This window comes from Uloborus diversus, chromosome 10, assembly GCF_026930045.1.
Source record: "Uloborus diversus isolate 005 chromosome 10, Udiv.v.3.1, whole genome shotgun sequence".
NCBI classification, from domain to species: Eukaryota; Metazoa; Arthropoda; class Arachnida; order Araneae; family Uloboridae; genus Uloborus; species Uloborus diversus.
The window spans coordinates 99,325,765-99,347,783 of record NC_072740.1 but is presented as its reverse complement, the minus strand read 5'-3'; the positions used below and the strand labels follow the sequence as shown (position 1 = coordinate 99,347,783).

At 33.1% G+C, this 22,019-nt stretch overlaps 1 protein-coding gene across 1 annotated transcript in view; it reads left to right on the top strand.

Moving 5' to 3' along the window:
• Positions 1 to 5,455: 5,455 nt before the first annotated feature.
• Positions 5,456 to 22,019, top strand: part of LOC129231231 (alanine--glyoxylate aminotransferase 2, mitochondrial-like) — a 53,307-nt gene continuing 36,743 nt past the window's right edge. The window contains exons 1-4 of the mRNA XM_054865495.1: positions 5,456 to 5,529; positions 11,716 to 11,900; positions 13,787 to 13,910; positions 16,412 to 16,506. Of these exons, the coding sequence (XP_054721470.1) occupies positions 5,518 to 5,529; positions 11,716 to 11,900; positions 13,787 to 13,910; positions 16,412 to 16,506 (416 nt within the window). The 5' untranslated portion in view covers positions 5,456 to 5,517. The remainder of the gene's footprint in view (positions 5,530 to 11,715; positions 11,901 to 13,786; positions 13,911 to 16,411; positions 16,507 to 22,019) is intronic.

Below are 22,019 nucleotides of genomic sequence, written 5' to 3'. Positions count from 1 at the left end.
CATGGGCAGAGTTAAGGGGGCTAAGCCCCGTTTGGCAGCTTATTAGCCCCCCTTAGAGCCTCAAATTTTTAAAAATTGTTGGGAGAGCTCCTGAACTCTCCTATCTCTAATCATGATCCATTCCTTAAAAGTAAAGCTCTAGTCTAAAAATTCTGAATAGTAGGTCCTAGCACGATATGCAATATGATTTTTAAAAAATAAAAAAACATATGTTCGCCACTTCTGGCGACTACGACTTGAATTTTTGGTAGCCATTTTCAACGAAATTGTCACATGATGGCGGATAGCGATCAGTAATCTAGAGCTTCATTTGAAAGTGCCTTTTTAGGCTTTCAATTTCCAAAAATTTCCAACAGAGAGTACTGCTGTGGGAATAAAGCGAAGTATCTGCAGAAATGAGTTTTTGAGTTATTTGAAGAAAAACGCCTTTTTTATATAATATATACTTAGGGAAATAAGATAAATAAATACCTTTGTGCTGAACAGTAAAGTAAGAAATAACAACGTCAAAAAAGCACAAATTGCAGATTACTGCAGACACGTGTTTCGGCGTTACAGGGAACGCCTTTTTTAATGCAAAAAGTAATGAGCTTATGAATGAAAAGACATCTGACAAAAACCAATGATGGCCGGATGTCTTTTCATCAATAAGCTCATTGCTTTTTACATTGAAAAACGCGTTCCCTGTAACGCCGAAACATGTGTCTCCAGTAATCTGCAGTTTGTGTTTTTTTGACTTCGTTATTTCTTACTTTACTTTACGGATTTTATGCTTTTTTTCGTGCTTTATTTCCAAAGGAAATTAAATAAGTGAGGTTGTACAATGAAGCAAAAGTGCAACAGATAAGAAAAATGCAAAAAAGAAATATTTGCAGATGCTGGTCTTTACCTTCCTGCGGCAGAGCACCCATTTACTTCCCTAGCATCTCAAAATATAGCCTAAATTTTCATTTTTTAACTTTCAATATCAAAAAATCAAATAAAATAAAATATAATAAAATCAAGAAGATCCGCCCGACACCCCCCCCCCCCCCTTCTCCTAATAGTATACAGCACAAAATGCATGTTTATAACTTCTTCTTAAAAAACTGCTTAGTACTAAAGAACCCCCGAGTCTAAGATTTTAATTTCAAACATTTTATAAATAAGCTGCGTATATCTCCCGCTAGAGATGCAACGAATGTTCCGCTTTGGCCGAATACCTAGTTTACTATTCCTCCTCTGCTGAATAATGTACAAAAGTGGATTGTATTATCACACACTGAGAGTTTTCTGTATTTTTATTTATGCTAACCATGTTCAATGCATGATTCAAATTTTAAGGAAATCTTGTTATAACTATTCTGCATTGCCAGTATAAAATGTATTCATTCATGAATGACATTAAAAAATTTCTGTATTGAAATATACAAAATTTTCTGTTACAGTCTTCTTCTTTTTTTGTGACATATTAAGAAAGTTGCTATTTATCTTGTCTTTTGAAAAAAATTCATATTTATGAAAAATTTCAGTGCATGAAATACATACAACCAAAATCATACGTGAGGCAGAGTTTAGTTTTTTCTCTCTCTGAAAAAAATATGTATATAAATTGCAGAGGTGTGCACCTGGGGGAGGGGGGAGGGTCATGACACAGACTGCCCCATTAAAATTTTTAGGAGGATTGGGGATGTTTTGAGGGGAATTTTTTTCATTTTTAAGGTGGGGGGATTGTGCTTTGGGGGAGGGGGTCTTCACATGATTTAGGGGGGGGGTGCACCCCTAAAAATTTAATACAAAGATATCAATGTACTTTTATATTTTATTTATTTTTTTAAAATTAAATATGACAATTTAGAACACAAAGATCATCATTAAAATTTTGGTTATATAGCATTTTCAAAAATATTCCATGTAATGTTAACAGTTATGTAGCTCATAGAGCAGCGTTTTTCTGTACAAACACAGTTTATGATGTAGGAAAAATAAATGTCAAGCATTTCCAGTCAGTAGAAAACTTTTTTTCTCTTTAAAGAAATATCATATTTTGAGAATAAGTATTCACTACATTTGGTGCGCTCAGGGAATGCCTGATTCTGCAAGGTACTTTCTGGCTGATTGGGATTGGTTAGAGAATTTATTCTCACCACTTTATTTATCATGTATCTTTATATATATTTAAGGACCATTTTGTTCTTTCTAATAACTACTCAAGGAAGGATAATAATCGATTTCTCGCATTTTACATCGAGCACAGAGGTTTCTCCCAAGTCTTAACTTTATGGATGGTTTGCAATTTCCTTAAAATATTTCAACAAATAATTTTGGTGGAATTCTTTCTCTGTCTTTAATTGTTAAAAATTGCATTTCCTAATTTTGTCCAAGTTAGCTTCTCATGGCACATTCACGAATATTGTCTACAGATTTATCTAAAAATATTTTAATTTTTTCTGTTACAATAACTTCAGAAAATCTTTTACTATTAAATAACTTAAATTTTCTAGTACAGAAATTTGTCTAGTAACCGCTAATTTTGGTACATGTATATATGGATAGAAATTTATGAGATGCAATTCCATGCTGAATCATTTCAGTTTATTAAAATTATTTTTCTTATTCAATTGAGAAGCTTTATGAAATAATGCCAATAATAGAAAATGATTTCTATTTTTAAGCTTAAATCTAGAGGTCTGGTCGTTAAAAACTGTTGCTAAGGTTAATATCTTCCACTTTTTGGTAATTTTTCGGCCGAATATGGCAGAATAATTTAAAGTTTAAACTAAAAGTAGCAAATTTTTCAAAATTTGTACAGAATCCTTGTTATTAATCTTTTATAATGCATATTTAATTATTAACCATACAAAACTGTGCTTTAAAATAACTATTTGCCAGCTGAATATTCGCCTTTGATTATGAACGAATAATCGGCATTCGGCCAAATCACTATTCGTTGCATCACTACCTCCCGCTCCATTCCACCTAGCATAAGGTCTCCAATATTTGCCGATAGCCAATGACAGCCCACTGCCTAAAGTTAAGCTTTTTAGGCAGAGGAAAAATTTCAGAAGAACCCCCGACTCCTTTTACTTACCAAAGATAACATATATTGTCTTCAATAACAATAATAATTTGTCAGGGAAACCCATTCTCCTAACATTATCAAAAGTTGGCTAAAAGTGATTTCAAACATAAATTTGAAAATTTTCTGAATCCCCCTCCTCCGACCCACACGACCCCTCTTCTCCTAACATCACCAGGGATTGATTACAATTGCATTTTTAAGATTTCAATTTTGAAAAATTTCCAAGGAACATTGATGGATCTAACACGCTTTTCGCCCTTCTTTTGACGTCACTAAGGATATCCTTCCTTAAAAGCAATAAATTTGACATAAAATTTTTGTATTAAAATTGTCTTTCTTTTTATAAGTTCATCCGATTTTTTTTCCCTGTAAAAAAACTTTGATATGAAACTTGAGGCAAGATGGGCAACCGCAGCAGTTTCAATGTTTAATAGTTTTAATTGTCTTACCAAAAGTGCCACACACACATTCTTTTTATCTTTTAATTTTAGCGCTGATTTTTGACTGCGGGCTTAGCAGACCTGCCATTTCAAAGGTTTCCATGGGATGGAGGGGGGGGGGGGACGTAATGGTACATATTCAATAAGTATCGTAGGAAGAAAGCAACAAAACACATAAACAAATGTATGTTCAATATGCTCATGAAATGGGGGGGGGTGCTGATTCCCCAAATGAGGGCTCTGGGGTTTAGCCCCCCTAGAGACAAAAGTCTAACTTCGTCCATATATTTACCACTATACTCACTGTTAAGAAAAAAATGAGAAACTGAAATTATAAGAGTTTTTACTATTATTTTTGAAATGAGCTGAACAGCAACAACAAAATGAACTTAAGATATTATGAAAAATTATACACTATCTACTGCCAGCCTACTACAAAGTTACAACAATTGATGAATGTTATATATAAGGGAGTATGCTGTTCGGTTTTGGTATCCTTATCTCAGGAAAGATATTTCTTTATTGGAAAGGATTCAAAGAAGGGCTACTAGACTAGTAAGGAGACTTTCAGATTAAGATTATGATACCAGACTTAAAAGGCTTGATATGTATAGCCTGGAGCAAAGGAGAGTCAGAGGGGACATGTTTCCAGTTGTTTAAATTTATCAAAATGAAATACAGTCAATTTGCGATTACTCTAATCTAAAAGCACCGATGAAAAACTTCAACTTATCGGAAGTTCGACTTACCGCTTGTTTCGGTTTTCGACATTTTAACATTTAAAACCATAGAATATTTTAATTAATGTGTACATATAACAGAAAAAAAAATGAGAACTTACAAGATTTAAGCACAATATGCAGTTTAATAAAAAACATTGAGAGAAAAAACTCAAAAGCATGGTTTTGATATCAATACTGCTGGAACCACTTGGTGGAGCTAATTCTACTTCAGAAAAGGTGCACATCTTCATTCGTTTCAAATTCAGACTCTACCACTTTAGAAGTTTCTCTTTTCCTTTTAATATCATTGGCAGAGTACTTGCTTAGACATCTTTATTAGTAAAGAAAGCTCAATCTGTCTCTCAGGAACTTATCAGCAAATAATCAAACTAAAGAATGAAGGGGAACGCATCTTAACTTAGGTCAGCCTTTGAATCAAGGTAGAATCAGTTGACTTGACAACTTGACAGCAAATTCGTAGACCAGCAACATGTCAAAGGGTAAACAGTACAGTACAACAAAAGAAAACAAGCTAACTCATTTTCACACGCTAACTTCTTTATCGCACATTGGCTCAACAGGTGCTCTTCTTGCTTTAGAGGTCTATTGTGCAGGAATTGCAAGTGAAGGTGAATAAATTTTTCTCTCCTAGTTACTTGTTTCTTCCTTTTTTTATTCTTTTGAAATAAATTTCGAGTCATCTTTGAAAAAACTTCGATTTAAAGGAAGTTAACTTCAAGATATTGAGAATAAATAGCATGGAATTAAAGGAAAAGGGGATGGGACTTGATAAAAACTTCGAGTTATAGTAATATTCGAGTTATCGACCTTCGAATTATCCCGAATCGACTGTAATTATAAGTAAGTGAGCAACCCTCTCTCAAGGGTCCAAATATTTATCGTACTAATGATGGTTGCTAGCTGGGTTAGTTCAGACAACTGCCTCTAACACTGTAGTGTCAATTAGCTGAATTATCACAAGTGACTTTTTTGCCCACAGATGCTGTTATACCTGGCTTTCTCCCACATTACATTTCTAATAAGTAGATCTTTAACATGTAACACATTAGTGGTCTATGTTTTTCAAATGGAATGTTTGAAATATTACTTCAGAATAAATGTTTTTTATTATATCAGCCACATTGCCACATAATAAAGCAAATTGAAATAATAATTATAACTGAATTGAAATATAATTTATAAATCTTTCCCTTTTTTTTCTTTGAATGAAGGATCTAGGTTTTCAAGTAGTTCTTCTAAGGTCCGAAATCTGCCACCAGTTTCATTCAATCCAATGCAATATCAGGTATTTTGTTTTATCCCAAAAGATTTTCAAGTTAAAAAAAATCGGAAAAAACAAATTATTAAAATTTGTAAGTACAAATATATTTTTGTAACTAAGGCTTATGTTTGCATGTTGTATAATAGAATGATAAAATCAACATTTTTATAAAACATGAAAAAAATGCACATTTATTACATGCAGGTATTCAAGGGTTACAAAGAAATCTTCTTTTATTGTAGAAAAATGTTTTTTGTCACACAGAAACATGTGAGTGCAACTACTTTAAAATCCTTGTGCTTTAATTATGTTGATCTTATCATTTATATTTTCTGACCACCTTTGATCATTTTCATCAACTGATTTTTCTTGTATCAGCAGTTTTTATAACCTCAATGATATAAATCAGCAAAAGTGAAAATAAATAATAATGTATCCTCCCTCAATATATATTTTATCATTTACCTGAAAAGGATATGATCAGTAAAAGGGGAAATACATGAATTTATTCTGATTAGTAGATGCATCAGTTGCGGTTTTTCAGCAGTAGCAAATGAAGTCAACTGCTGTACATTAGTAAAAGAGAAGAGAAAGATTGAACATCTGGAACTCTTCAAATCTTTAGATATAAAAGGCTTTAGAATCTCCAGAGGGATTGTGTCTAATTCCCTGACTCCCGCGACCCACTTTTTTTTCTTCAAATTAGTACTCGGAGGAAATGACAACCCTCCCCCAAGCCAATTATGTTGACCTAACATTTGAGCTTAACTCCTAAGGTTTAGCAGATGCCTTCGTTGTAAATTTAATAAATTTTCTTGAAGATAAAAGTTACTGAATCCAGTTAAAAACTAACTTCATTTTATTCATCAATATAATAAATAACAACTGTAAAATAATATGTGACTTATGTAAATAGTAAATTAATCATAACAAAATTCAACAGCTTTCAACTTAAACATAAAGTTTTCCTTAATACGTTTCATAAAGATTGTAGTCCCTGACACTCATGTTCTAAATAAATTTTACAAAAATTTAATACCCTAACTATCATGGCAAAAACTATCAGCCATTTCCTAAGCTGAGTTCAGGATACCGCTTCAAAAGCGAGCGATCCTCTAAATAAAACGACTATCCTCAGTCAAAAAAATGAGAAATGCGAGCAGAAGTTATTTCCTTCTCATTCCTTCTGCTTATATCCTATCCTGTACCATGTAGCACGTCACGCCAGAAATGCATACGTGAGAACCACCTGGATGCTTCCAGAACATTCCATCTGCTCCGAGTCATCCATCGACTCATGCACTTATGTCACATCCTTCGAATCCTTCTTTCATTCCGATGTTTACACATCTTAGCTTTCCAATCCGCGATTGATAACAATCGTCCATAACGGGACAAGATAAACTGCTCAGTCATTAATAAAGAAACAATTGAGTAAATATATTTACACTTAGCTTTTAAGATGAATTGGTGAGAATAACATCTGAATCGATGAATAGACATTTAGTGGCTATCAATGCCCCCCCCCCCTTCTCAACAATTCAATGATCTCGCGAATTCATCAAATTAAGAACTTCATACATTTTCTAACAAAAAACATTTCAAAAAATATTTCTCACTTTTCAAAAATTTCTGAAAAAATATTCCTCAAAAACAGTTAGTTTAAAATTTTCTATCTAATTCTAACGTTAGTTCTCTTATTTTTAACACATCACAAAAATTTGTTAGTTTCAACATTTTCTAGAAACAAACACTTAATATTCCTCTGTAATTGAACAACATTTGCACAGTAAACAACAATAACATCATAAAATATAATTTTAAAGTCCAACAATAGTCCTAAAGAAAGTTCACTAGAAAAAAAATTCTTTCTCTTTTCTTCTTTCTTGGCGATAACTTCGCACACTAAGTAACGTAAATTTGAGTTCACTTCTTCACAAAAAAATCACTTATCGCATACAATCCATTGACTTGACAAAAAAACTCATTTGCGTTGACAGACCGGGTTGGCTTTCTGCCGGCAGAAACTAATTTTTGCCGTGCCAGTGGCAGAAACTGGTTATAACTGGTAAAAACTGGCAAAAACTTAAAAAGTCTTTAATAACTCCAGTAATTACTAAATGATATTTGTTTAAAAAAATAAAAAAATTAAACTTCGTTTCATCATTTAAAAAATTAAAATCCTATGCTAGTGCCCTTGATTTAGTTTGGAAAAGGAACTTTTCAATTGCAGATGCTCGTAATATTTGGATTAATCTAACAAAAGACGAAAATTCATATGGGTGCTTAGGAAAGAGGAGTAACATAGAAAATTAAACAGGCATTACTGATTGTAATTTGCTCGCTTATATGTTTCATCTAAATTGCTTGTGATTGAACTTATCATGTGCTTCAAGAAGAAAGTGCCAGAATTTTACTTGCCAATACTAAGCTAGATTTTGCACCAATTATCACAGTTTTGGAAAACAAACAACATTAAATTGTGCTTTGGCTGACAACTAATTATTTTCCCCATGCATTTTCTATTGTATGTCAATAGTTAATTTTTTGTCATTTTGTTAGTTTTTGCCAGTTTCTGCCACAAATGTGGCAGAAAGTGGTTTTTGCCATGCTGGTTTTAACTGGTTTCTACCAGTGGTTTTAACCACCTTGGCAGAAACTTGCCTACCCTGTGACAGACATCAGAATTAATCTAAAAATAACAATAAAAACCACAAGTAACTGTTCCAAAAATCAGCATAAAAAACAATTGTATAATACTTTTGATCACAATAAACAGTTTTGTATATAAGCTCAATTTTCATTTTTGATCAAAAACAGATTTGTATTTAAGCTCATTTTCACATCATTACATTGATTTAAGTTGACAAAACATATTTAGAATTTTTTTTCAACAAAAAAAAAAAAAAAAAAAAAAACTATTAAAAATTAAGTAACAGTTCATCGTCGAAAAAGTTAGTTATCAAAAATTACAAACATTTTCTACAATAGATTAAACACTTTAATTAAAAACAATTTCCTGAAAACAAATTTGAGTCTTTTTAGGTTGGTGACTTCGTGAAAATATCTGACAAGTTAGATTTACTTTTTACATGTGAAACAGTAAAATATCCTTAGCAATCAAATCACAAATGAAAAATAGTTTTACATCAATATGTTTACTTCTGTGGTTTTCTGTAGGTGATTTTACAAAATCTAAAGATGCTTGGTTGTCTACATAAATAATTGCTTTTATTTTTATGAACTTTAAAAGTTTTTCAAACATTCTTCCAAAATTCTATCAAACCACAAGGTTTCTTTTGCCGCCTCCGTCAATGCTATGAACTCAGATTCCATAGTTGACAAACTAACACTCTGTTCTTTAAAAGTTATCCATTCGATAGGACCTTCATCCAACATAATCATTTGACCCCCCCCCCCCAAAGAAGTTCTGTCATCTTTATTGGATGCGAAGTTTACATCTGAAAAAGCTAAAATTTGGATTTTTCTGCTTCATTTCTTTAAAACAGAATTAATTCACATATTTCTATCTCAATTTGTAAGATAAACTTCATCTTCTTCAAGCTAACTGAATATGAACAGGGAAGGGCGTCTGGGCCCATAACCCTCTTGTTGACCTAACATTTGAGCTTAACTCCAATAAATCTAAAAATGGAGTAAACTCCTAAGGTTTAGCAGATGCCTTCATTGTAAATTCAATAAGTTTTCTTGAAAATAGAAGTAACAGAATCCAGTTAAAACTAACTTCATTTTATTCATCAATATAATAAATAACTACTATAAAATAATATAACTTATGTAAATAGTAAATTAATCATAACAGAATTCAACAGCTTTCAACTTAAACATAAAGTTTTCCTTAATACGTTTCATAAAGATTGAAGTCCCTATCACTCATGTTCTAAATAAGTTTTACAAAAATTTTAATACCCTAACTATATGATGGCGAAAACTATCAGCCATTTCCTAAGCTGAGTTCAGGATGCCGCTTCAAAAACGAGCGATCCTCTATAAAGATTGACTATCCTCAGTCGAAAAAAATGAGAAACGCGAGCAGAAGTGATTTCCTTCTGCTTATATCCTATCTGGTACGACGTAGCACGTCACGCTGGAAATGCGTAAGAACCACCAGAATGCTTCCAGAACTTTCCATCTGCTCCGAGTCATCGGGAGATTATGTCATCCGTCGGCTCATGCACATACATCACATCTTTCGAATCCCTCTTTCATTCCGATGTTTACACATCTTAGCTTTCCGATCCGCGATTGGTAACAATCGTCCGTAACGGAGCAAGATAAACTACTAATTCATTAATAAAGAAACAAGTGAGTAAATATATTTACACTTAGCTTACACTTAGCTTTTAAGATGAATTGGTGAGAATAATACCTGAATAGACATTTAGTGGCTATCAAATTAACATTGGCAATGAATGCTTGTCATTTGTTCCTAAATGTCGGCTTTTTTGTTAAATCACGCTTCCGTAAGTATTTTTTTTTCTTGGCAGAGCTTAAAAACTGGTCACAGAGTGGAACTTCTTCTCCTATTATTTATATTCTTTGGTAATGCCTTCTTGAGACGAAGTTCAACTTTTGAAGTCTATGCAGGCAGATCAGAAGGCTGACACACTGTTCTACAACACTTAACATTACAGTACATAGCTCATTTCTAATCTCCTTTCATAATTTATGTCAAGAAAAGGTACAAGAATTTGTACAGAGAAAGCAAGGAAACATTGGTGGCGATTCGGTCATCCAGTTGGTCAGCTGTCAGGTTATGTGGTACTCAACAATCCTACTTTCTCATGTAATATAACTTAACCAGACGCCTCTTGATCATTGTCCAGTGCATGAAATGAAACGGTTTGAAAGAAAGAGGGGCTCAACACCGAGCCAAGCCCTGTGACCAGAGGTCTATTGCACTAATCCCCAAACAGAAGTCTTAAAACAGGACAGTAGCTGAAGCAAAATTCAGCAAACACCTGAGAGGAATGTCATGACTATCCTACAGTTCAAGCAAACCACAACCAAGGTGTTCAAATCTGTAGGCAGAAAACACTTTGCAATTATACAGGATGTGAATAACAGTTTCCTCGCAAAGGAGGCAACCCCTGCAACTTGGATCATTATTGGCACCATAATAGCAAGGGGCCTCTTTAAAGTGCAGTGACCCAAAAAAAGAGCAATACCCTTCCTAGCACTATTTCTATTCAAATTAAAGAACTCTTTTGCCCTAATGCTAAGGCAACCCCTATTAAATTTTTCTGCCTGACATTGCCCATCCAAGTTCTGCTAGTTATGATACTGTTTTTTCCTAACAGTATCAAAAATGGTCATTCTCATAACATGCTTTGAAGTTCTAATCACTGGTTCAAGACTGGAAAAAGAGTAAAAGAGTAAAAGGTTATCAGCTATTTTGTAATCTTTGACACCAGAGTGCCCAGGTACCCAATGGAGAGAAATCTTATTCCGATTTGTAAGAGTGCAAAACATATCGTAGCGCTCCCAAACAAAGTGGGATATTATTGCAACCTTATTCAAGGCCTTTAAGGCAGCTTGACTATCAGAGCAGACATGAACACATCCGTTCATCTAGCCTTGATTCAAACAAATAACTCAAACACCTCAGGATGGCATAACCCTCAACCTGAAGAACAAGGGTTAACCTGCCCAAAGGATCATCACTGGTAGAGAAAGTCCCGGTCAAGTGAAGCCCCAGTCTGATATAAGTTGAAGATTTCTGCTAATTCTTGCTTGGTTGTACTCACAGATGTTGCTTTTTATTGTTATCCAATGTGCCGATCGATACAATAAATAAACAATACTTTTTGCTAAAAATAAGTATGTACTTTTGTTCAATAGGCTTTTTATTGCATACTTATGAGAAGAAAAAAAAAATTGTTAACCGAAAGTGGATGTTAAAAGAATGCTGCACAATTACAGCAAAATGCTTTTTTATGCATAACAAGCGACATTAAAAAAATGAACTGAAAGTTGTGTTTTCAACAAGTGATTGCCGAAGGCTCACAATTTTGAACTTTTAAAATTGAAGCAAAATTGAAAAAAAAAAGTAGTTAATGAAAAATGGTTCCGGATTTTGGGTCATCTGGATTTTGGGATTCCAAAATTGGGGTCTCATTCTGTAATCTTCTTTTATTAGTTTTTTTAATTCCTATTTTTATGTATTTAATGCATGCATTATTTTTGCAGGGCATTAGTTATGAAGAAGCTAAAGCAATCAGAGAGAAAAACATAGCACATTCTATACCTGCTATGTATAAGGAACCTATAATGATAACGCAAGGATTTATGCAATGGGTATGGGATCAAACAGGAAAACGTTATCTAGATATGTATGGAGGCATTGTTACTGTGAGTGTGGGTCATTGTCACCCGTAAGTCAGCATTACTAAACTTTTTTTGAGCTTGAAATTTTAAATATTTGAGACTTAGCAAAGTGCTTGAAAATTGTGTTGCTTTTGATTTTCTGCTTAAGTTATATGTTTAATAATGATAGAAAATATTGAGTTATTTGTCTTTCAAATGACATTTCTACGCATTATGTATTTTTTTTTCTTATGAAAATTTGTTTCAGTAACATTCTTGTGTAGTATTGAGCTTAAGAAATGTTGCTCAGAAAATATTTTCTTCACTGTAATTTTACATTAAGCAAGATCTGTAGCCAAACATTTTTTTAAAAATTAAAGTAATACTTTTAAATTTTTCAAAATTTACTCCATAATAAAAAAAAAACTTTTTAGTATAATATGAGTGTTGTTTTTTACTATGCATTGTACGATATGCTGATCATTACGATAAATTTATCTTTTATATCTGGTTTCTTTCCTAAGATTTCAATGAGCTTTGTATGCATATTTCAAGAGTTTTATGGGGGGGGGGGGTGAACTCCCTCATAGTAGTTTCCAAAAATTTCACACTGTCTTTAGGAAATTTTACTTAAGTCCACTATTACCTCTACCTCATCCACAATAACCAGAGATTTTTTACCGTTCAACACTTGCTAAGGTGCTAGGAGGGTCTACAGATCAAATCCTGTTGTTCTGGGAATTATGAGTTGGTTGAATGGTAAAGAGCTGCTTGTCAGTGAAAGGTATCTCTTCCAGTGGAAACTTATGGCCTACCTTTAACCTTTCTTGCATCTTTGGAGTCATACAAATTTATTTTCTTCTGCAAAAGGCTGAACTTTTTTAAATTTAAGCTTCTGCCCAAACTCGATTTTTGCCCTTAACCCGGCTGATCGGTGACGCATTCCCATCTCACAAACCATTTCTCTCATGGTGACCTGTGGATTTCATTGAACTTACTTTTGGATGGCCAGACAATTAACAGAAATGTTCACTGTTCATTTTTGAACACTTCCTGGACGTTGATTATCATTTCCAAGCGACTTGAAACAGCATTGTGCATCGAATACCGTTTGCGGAGGCACAACAAGCAAATGAACTGTTATTCTCCTTGGTTAAACAACTATAAAATAGCAGATCTTTTTCTTGAAATTGTAAGAAAACCCAAAAACAATACAGAAACTAGGAAATAGCTTATAAATTATTTTCTAATTAAAGGAAGAGGCAAAAATAAATAAAGGCACTCATTAAAAAGAAATTAGTTTACTTCCATTGAATGATGCAAACTTTGTCCAATTTTGTTGCCACACTCTGTAGTTCATGTATCTGATTTAGTATCAATCTGCTTCCCTGTTCTTTCTGCTGCAGCTGTTTATAGAAAAAGCTTAATTATAACCACCCTGTATTTACTAAGTGTTGCTTTTTGGCTTTTTCATGTTCTCTATAGTGGAATTGTACATCAAAAGGAAATCATTTGCTTATAATGCTGTGCATTATTAAATAAAATTCTCTTTTGAAAATCATGCTTTATTTTATAATGTATTGTTTTCCTATTTTATTTTCTAATTTTATTCTTTGATTTTATTTACTTTGTTTTATTTCTGCATGCATGAACATGTATTGTGCTTCTCTTTTCTTCTTAAAATAATACTTATGTGGAAGTCATCTCTCCAAATAAATTCATAAAGTCATGGAACAAACTATGCTATATTATTTTTATTATTTTTTAATACTATGTTACTATTTTTCTGTGATGTTTTTTGAGTCATCTTCCCCTACTCAGTTGTATTTCTTCTTTCTTGTAATAGCACAAAAAAATGTTTTTCATTATTGTTTTAAACATTCTATGTTGTTTTCAACTGACTCATATGTATTCAAATTCATAATCTCATATTCCTATTTGATGTGTTACAAAGGAAAGTTACTGCTGCTGCTATTGATCAGCTTCAAAAGCTATGGCATGTAACCAATATATACTTACACCCGAAGTTACATGAGTATGCTGAAAAATTAACAAATCGACTGCCTGGAGACTTAAAAGTGAGTTTTTCATTTAATATTTCAATCTGTATGCAATAAAAATCTATAATTCTTATGCTGCAAGTTATTACATATTTGTTTTTTGTTCAACTATTTATGTCATACATTTCAAACTACATATTTTGCAGTTTCATTTTCTTTTGATTAGTTTCACAAGCTTAAATATTTTACGTGAAAAGATTATTACAAGAAAGAAACTAAATAGAAATTTGAAAACAAATCAGAGTAGTAGAATTGTACAAATCATTATATATATTATTTCTTATTTTTTTTTTTTTTTTTTTTTTTGTGACAATGCCACAATTTCATCTATACTTTATCAAACTTCTCAAGTAAGGCACTATTTTAAAGATTTTTTCACCACCTTCAGTGAAAAGTAAAGAGACAATTTGTGTTTTGGTGGTTTTGTTTGATAAAGCTGATTGATTCTGGTTTTTTTTTTTTTTTTTTACGCATTGCTCTATTGCCTAGTATCCCGAAATGGAGACTCATTGGCTCAGTTGTTGGCTCACCATACTTATAATGCAAAGGTTATGAGTTTGAATCCCCATGGCCCAAAAATATAGTTTTTTGATGACTTATTTTCTTCAGCAGAACTTTAATCTAAGTTTCCATGAATAAGCAATGCAAACTCATTGCAGGATTTTGAGCTTCAGTTCATCAGTTGTGTAAAATCAAGAAACAAAAAAACAAGACGCTCATTTTAACATCTGAAATTGCTGTATAATTTTTAAAATATTTTAACAAAAAGAGTTATTGGTTTAAATTTATTTTGTTGCTTTATTATGCATTCCTTTAGTGTATAACACACTGAGATGTAAGACCAGTAGTTCAGCTAGTAAGAATGTACTGCTAATATCATGAAGGTGGTCATGGGATCAATTATTCCTTAGCCCAGTGTTTGAATGCCTCATTTTCCTCAGCTGAATGATAATTTTAATTGCCATGAATCTTAACTCATTAAGGGCTGGATTCTAAACTACAGTAGTATTTTATTGAAATCAAGAGGAGGGTTGGATATTTATTTTAGCATAGTAAATTTCAGAATCATGTACATTGGGTACTCAAATAAGTTCTCTTTCTGTTTTACAACAGCTGGCATTACTAGTGCTGATTGCTCTAGTTTATGATAGTGATGCATTTATATACAAGCACTGTAAGAGAGCTTTAAATTCAGCGTATGGTATTTCATGGAAGTGCAAACAACCTTATTTTGCCCAGCTTATGTATATATCAAATTTCCTGCCCAAAAAAGAATATTTGCAGGGAATTTTACTGCTTTTTATCAATCAAAAAAAAAAAAAAAAATCTATAGTTAAAACTTACAGAACTTTTGTGGAGACATTCGGCAATGGTGCTCTGCAACTTGTAGAGATTGGTTTAGTCACTTTGAAAATAATGATTTTGATCTTAAAGATCAAAAATGCTCTGGCCTGCCAAGAAAGTTTGCTGATAGACAATCAGCAGCATTACTTCATGAAGACTCATGTCAAATGCTGGCTGAACTTGCAGAATCATAAGGAGGTGATCAGACAATGGTTTCAAAACGTTTGAAAGCATTAGGAGGGAAGAGGAATCATTCAAAAGCAAGATCGTTGGGTGTTGTACCATACCAGTTGAAGCCAAGCGATGTCGAACAGTCTTTTCTCATACGACAGCTGCTTCTTCAACCGCAGAAAAGGAAAGGTTTTTAGCATTGTATCCTAACTGGAGATGAAAAATAGATACATTACATAACCCTAAGCGTAGAAAAATGTGGGGTGCACCTGGCCATGCATCAACACCTTTAGGAAAGCCAACTATCCCTGGCTGCATTTGGTAGGATCAGCTGGGTATATTTATTATTAGCTGCTGAAACCAAATAGAAACATCAAGAGACATCACTAAAAATTAAAATTGGAGCAATTAAGCGGGACATTGAAGGAAAAAGATAATTTTATGAGCAGCCACATGACAAGGTCATTTTGCAGCATGATGACACTCGGCCACATGTAGCAATATCGGTCAAAGCCTATTTGGAAACACTTAAGAAGTCCTACCCTACCATGGTCTGGTGAACTGCACATCCGTTCTTATGAAGCCGCAAAAACTTAGATTGACACCTGGATAGCCTCAAAAGACACGTAGTTTTTCCAATGTGTGCTGCCGGAAAGGTGGGGAAAACTGGTGGCTTACGATGGACACTACTTTCAGTCACGTGTTGTTTAATGTTTTTTGAAAGTAAAGCATTTATTTTCATAAAAGACAGCAAGAACTTATTCAACATCCAAATTTGAAAGATTTTTTCCCCTCTATCAGTGGAAAATAAACAAACAAGTCGCAATTTTGCTTTTTTTTTTTTTTTTTTTCAAAAAAATTTTTTTTAACCGAGTTTTTTAATTCCTACTGTCGAGCAGGATTGCTTTGCTTTGGTCAGCTAGTATACAAATATTGCCATTTTGTGGTTAACTTAAAAGCTATAATCTACTATCAATTACTTAAATCTAGTTATTCTTTTATAGGTATGTTTCTTTTGTAATAGTGGATCAGAAGCAAATGATTTAGCCATGATGCTTGCCAGAATTTATACAGGTGCCTTTGATATCATTTCTTTGAGGTAAACACTACCTGTTTTTAAAATACGTCCTGTAGATAACACACAAAAGTGAAGGTTTCATAAAGCAATAAAAATAAAGTATTTACAGATTTAAAACCTCAATTTAACCCTTCAAGCGGCCGTGACGTAAAATTCCTTCACCCAGCGATGTATCAAAGAGTGGCCGTGTCGAAAAATTTCGCCATGAATATTCTTCCATAGAATTTTACGCCGCAGCCGTTCTCGAAGCAGAATATTCAAGGCCAAATTTTTCGACACGGCCGCTCTTCAATACATCGCTGGGTGAAGGAATTTTACGTCACGGACGCTTGAAGGGTTAAGGCAAGGGTTTTCAGCATCAAAAAATTCACTTTTTTACAAATATTTTTTATAAAATAGTGTGATCAAATTTATTAACCTTTTGTGAATTATTATGTATGGTTTTAAGAATATGCTATAAATTTTTAATCAAAATATATCCACAGACAAACAGGTAACAGAGCTTTTCCCTGAGCACCTTTGGGGAAAGATGATTTATGGTGTTCACTGTATCACAGCTGGCATTTATCTGAAATCAAATTCTATTTGAATTTAGTCAAAGTACTAATTAATCCTCCTCCTTACATTCTCAGATCTTTTTTTATTTGACTGTAACATTCTTAGTGGCCATTTGAAGCTAAAAGTACTATTTTTCACGAATAATTCTGCTATTTTGTTAGTAAAAAGACCCATTAATTTTTTTTTTAAACTCAACTTGGGGGGGGGGGTATATGCAGAATGTGTTTACTAAATTTGAAATGAATCGGTCTATTGGTTTTAAAATGGAAGTGAACACAGACTTTGAAAAGGTGATTTTGAGAAAAATGAATTTAAAGTTTTAGAAGCTAAAAAGCATCAATTCCAGCTCCATAGAGTACAGTCCCTGTAGCAGCTTAAATCTCCTCAGCCTCTTCTTCTTTCATTATTTATTTATATTATATTTAACTAACTCCAAGCAAGCAGCATTGACATTCTAAGTGTCTGCAGCTGTCAGAACTGCTGCATTCTCGGCCAGCTGTCAGAGCTACGGCTTAAAGGACAGAGGCTGAATACTTGATAACTTTTAGAATTTTGCTCGAAATGACTTGAAAATTTTCGAATATATTTTTTAACTGTTCAACTACAAGACTAAACAAAAAAAGAAAAAAAATCACTTTTTTGAAACTGCAAAACCCTACCCCCTCCCCAAATAATCTGCATATTTTGCATTGAAAAAATAGGATCACCCACGGCAAAACGGGTATAAAAAAACAGCTTTTTTAATTTCAATGATTCATGACAAAAACATCATGAAATATAATCATGTTTTTGTTCAATATTCTTTACATTGTGTATCTTGGATCTAATTTGAATATACTTTGATTTTGGCTTTAATTTTTGTGTAATGGTGTATACTCATTTTACCACAGTGTATACCCATTTTACTGCATGCTTTGGGGTAAAATGGGTATATAATGTTTAAAGTTGAACTACACTCTAACTTATGTAAAAAATAAAAAAAGTTGAGTTTAATTGCTATGAAAAATAAATGCTTTAATCCAAAAGAACCACAATATACAAATACAAATACAAAAGTGACGACCAGCAACAGGCTCTGGGCCCAGCTAGACTGGTCCTAGTCAATTTACAATCCCCAGTGAAGATCAATGGCCCTCTTAAAACTGTCTACTCCTTTGCTCATTACCACCTCTTCCGGTAAGCTGTTCCAAGGTTCTACTACCCTGCTAAAATAATAATTTTTCCTAATATCCATGTTAGCCTGAGATTTAAATAGCTTAAAACAATGACCTCTTGTCCTGTTTTCAGTGCTAAACTTTAGCCCCGTAACATCTTTCGTTTTAATAAATTTAAACAGCTGAATCATGTCCCCTCGGTCTCTTCTTTGCTCAAGACTGTACATTTTTAGCCTTCTAAGCCTGGAATCATAATCTAAGTGGGAAAGTCCACTTATTAGCCTTGTAGCCCGCCTTTGAACCCTTTCCAATACATTAATGTCTTTCTTAAGATAAGGAGACCAAAACTGAACAGCATACTCCAAATGGGGTCTTACCAAACTTCTATATAAGGGCAGAAGAACTTCTTTAGATTTATTTGAAATAGATCTATTGATAAACCCAAGCATCTTATTGGCTTTGTTGCTAGCAATGCTGCACTGTTGGCTAAACTTTAAATCCTGACTTATTAGGACCCCCAGATCAGTAACTTTGTCTGCCTGACTAATGACTGAACCTTGCAAATAATAACTTGTACACTTATTTCCCTGCCCTAAATGTAGCACTTGACATTTTCCAACATTAACAGCCATACCCCATTTATCAGCCCACTCCGTAATATGATCTAGATCCTCTTGCAGCTCATTTGCTTGTTCTTCATTTTCTACAGTCCCCATAAGTTTGACATCATCAGCAAAACAATTCATGTTCCCAGAAATATTTTTGTGAATATCGTTCATAAAGACAATGAACAAAACAGGCCCTAACACTGATCCTTGAGGAACCCCGCTTAAGACCTCACTCCAATTAGAATAATTTCCCCTTACAACTACTCTTTGTTTCCTTCCGGTCAGCCAGTTTTTTACCCAAATGAAAGTTTTCCCTCCTATTCCCATATCAGCTAATTTGCTAAGTAGAGCAACATGCGGTACCTTATCGAAAGCTTTTTGAAAATCAATGTAAACAACATCTACAGGCTTCTTATTGTCCAAAGCCGTGGTAACTTTGTCATAGAAATGTAATAAATTAGTTGCACAAGATTTACCTTTCCTGAAACCGTACTGAAAACTAGTCAATAGATTATTAGTCTCTAGAAAATTTACTATCTTAATTTTCATCAATGTTTCAAAAATTTTGCAAACCACCGAAGTTAGACTCACAGGTCTATAATTTCCCGCACTCCTTTTAGACCCTTTCTTGAAGAGCGGTGTAATGTTAGCCAGCTTCCAGTCCTCTGGCACTGTCCCCGAATTATAAGAAGCATTGAACATGTTTGCGATTATATCTGCTAATTCCTCTGCACATTCAACTAAAATTTTCGGATAAATATTATCTGGCCCCGGAGCCTTAGTCTCTTTAATTTTTTTCAAATGAAGTAAAACGTCATCCCTGGAAAATACAAAGTCCTCAAGCTGTACTATAGCTTGTGTCTTGTTGGTGTCAACTGTTGAGATACAGTTATCGTTAAAAACACTCGAAAAAAGTTATTAAGAACATTAGCAATATCACTATCGTCCTGAATTGAAATTCCGTGCTCATCAACCAGTGGCCCAATATAGTGTTTTATGAACCAAATGAATGAACAGAAGGTTTAGACTTGCGATTTGGTTGAGGTAGTATTTTTAAAACTTGAAATGCCTGCACATCAGCAATGTCATTTTTCTTGGGGAACGCATAGGATAATCGGGCAGATGATTTTGTAGCAAACATCTCAGGAAAATTCACCTTCAACTGAGATTTCAGTAATTAAACCTACGAATCCCTGAGTGGACAAAGTCGCTAATGGCTTGGCTTAACAACTAGTAAACAACTTCAAATTCATTGTTTTATCAATTATTTTCATCATCCTTCTTTTTTTTTTTTTTTGCCAGTTCTTCTGTCCTCTTTGTCCTGTGCTCTTACCTGTTCTGTAGTTAAAACTCCCCTCACTTTTTCTTACGTTTCTGTTGTGAATTTTTCATTGTGATAAAAAATGGCTGAGTTCAAAAAGGTATAACTGGAGAATTTGTTGTTTCCATACAACTTTGATATGAGGCATTAGGATTGGATTCTGTTGTGATTGTATGTGAGGTTGAACTTAGATTATGTTCTGGGCATGTTTTGTTTTAAAATGAAATTAAAAAGACAATATATTAGCTATCAATACCTACTATGTCTTATAATGTGTAACAATGAACCATATACAGGGTGTATGAAAAGTCCTTGACACATTAAAAAAATTCATAGAAAACCAACAAATTGTCGTATGAATTTGCGGTTTGCACCATAATGCTTCACAGGTTCAAGAGTTTTTACGACATCGAAAAAATTGAAAAGGGGCAAAAAAAAAAGAAGAAAAAAGGCATTTTGCAGCTAGGGTGTCACTATATGCTATGCTTGTAATTATTCATTTAGTAAATTTCATTTCTTTTTGCGTTTTTCAATGTCAACAAAAATGATTTAAAAGTAACTTTTATATTGTTTTTGTTGACATGAGAAAGCGCAAAAAGGAATGAAAATTACTAAACGAAGAATTACAAGCGTAGCATATACTGACACCCTGGCTGCAAAATGCCTTTTTTCTTCTTTTTTTCCCCTTTTCATTTTTTTTTTCGATGTCATAAAAACTCTTGAACCTGTAAAGTATTATGGTGAAAACTGCAAATTCATACGACAATTTGTTGGTTTTCTATGAAATTTTTAAATGTGTCAAGGACTTTTCGAATACCCTTATAATAACTGCTACTGCTGTATATAATAACTGCCATATATAATAACTGTAATACTGTTACTGCTTTTAATCAAGAAATTTCACTACTCAAAAATAAACTTTTTAATCACAACTTCCCAAAAACTCTGATTAAGAATATTTGCTTAAGTATAGCTTTCGAAGAACATTTTGCTTCTCTTGAAACCATTTAACTGTTCAAACGTATGATACAACAGCGATAAACCAATTGCTTGGCTCATGAGATGTGGAAGTTTTTTTGCACATGTTAAAAGGACAGCATGATAAAAATGGACTTATTTTTGGACACGGATATGATATGTTTTAATCTTCTTTAATTTTTTTTTTTTTTTCTTTTTGATTGAACTATAAATTGTTGACAACTGGATTGGTCCTTGTATTTTTTTCTGATCTTTGGGTAAAATAATTTTTGTTATTGGCAGGTACTCTCCTGTGAAAGGCTAGTTATTGGAACTTCATTTTCCTAATTAGTTGAGACAAAACCCCCTACTTATTTTAGTTTTAAGTTTAAGTTCTTGTTTATCCTATATAGTTTAGTATGTGATGCTTTTGCTCAATGTTATTCTGTAATGCATATACGATAGTTTAAATACTCTCCTTTTAGTTTTTGGTCTTTTGATCATATTTATTGAATCCTGCATGGCTGATAAGCTCTGGATTCAACCTTTCTACTTTTTCTATTAATTGATGCTTTTGCTTTTCCTTTTTCTCCTTGTTATTCATAAAAATTGTTTAAAAACCTGTTATTTTGCCTAAATATATCATTTATAATAAAAATGAAAAATATTGAAAAGACCACGCCAAAAGCCCATAGATGCGCAACGCAGCAAAACTAAAAAGCCAAGTAAAAGTATGCACAACAAGTAACAAGTTTTAAACAATTTATACAAAAAATAATGATGAGAAAAAGGAAAAATACAAGCAGCAATTTAATAGGAAAAGACCAAAGATGAATCCAGAGCTCATCAGCCGTGGAAGATTCAATAAATACGGTCAAAAGACCAAAAAAATTTGAATATGAACTAAAAGAGAGTGTTTAAGCTCCAGTATATGCA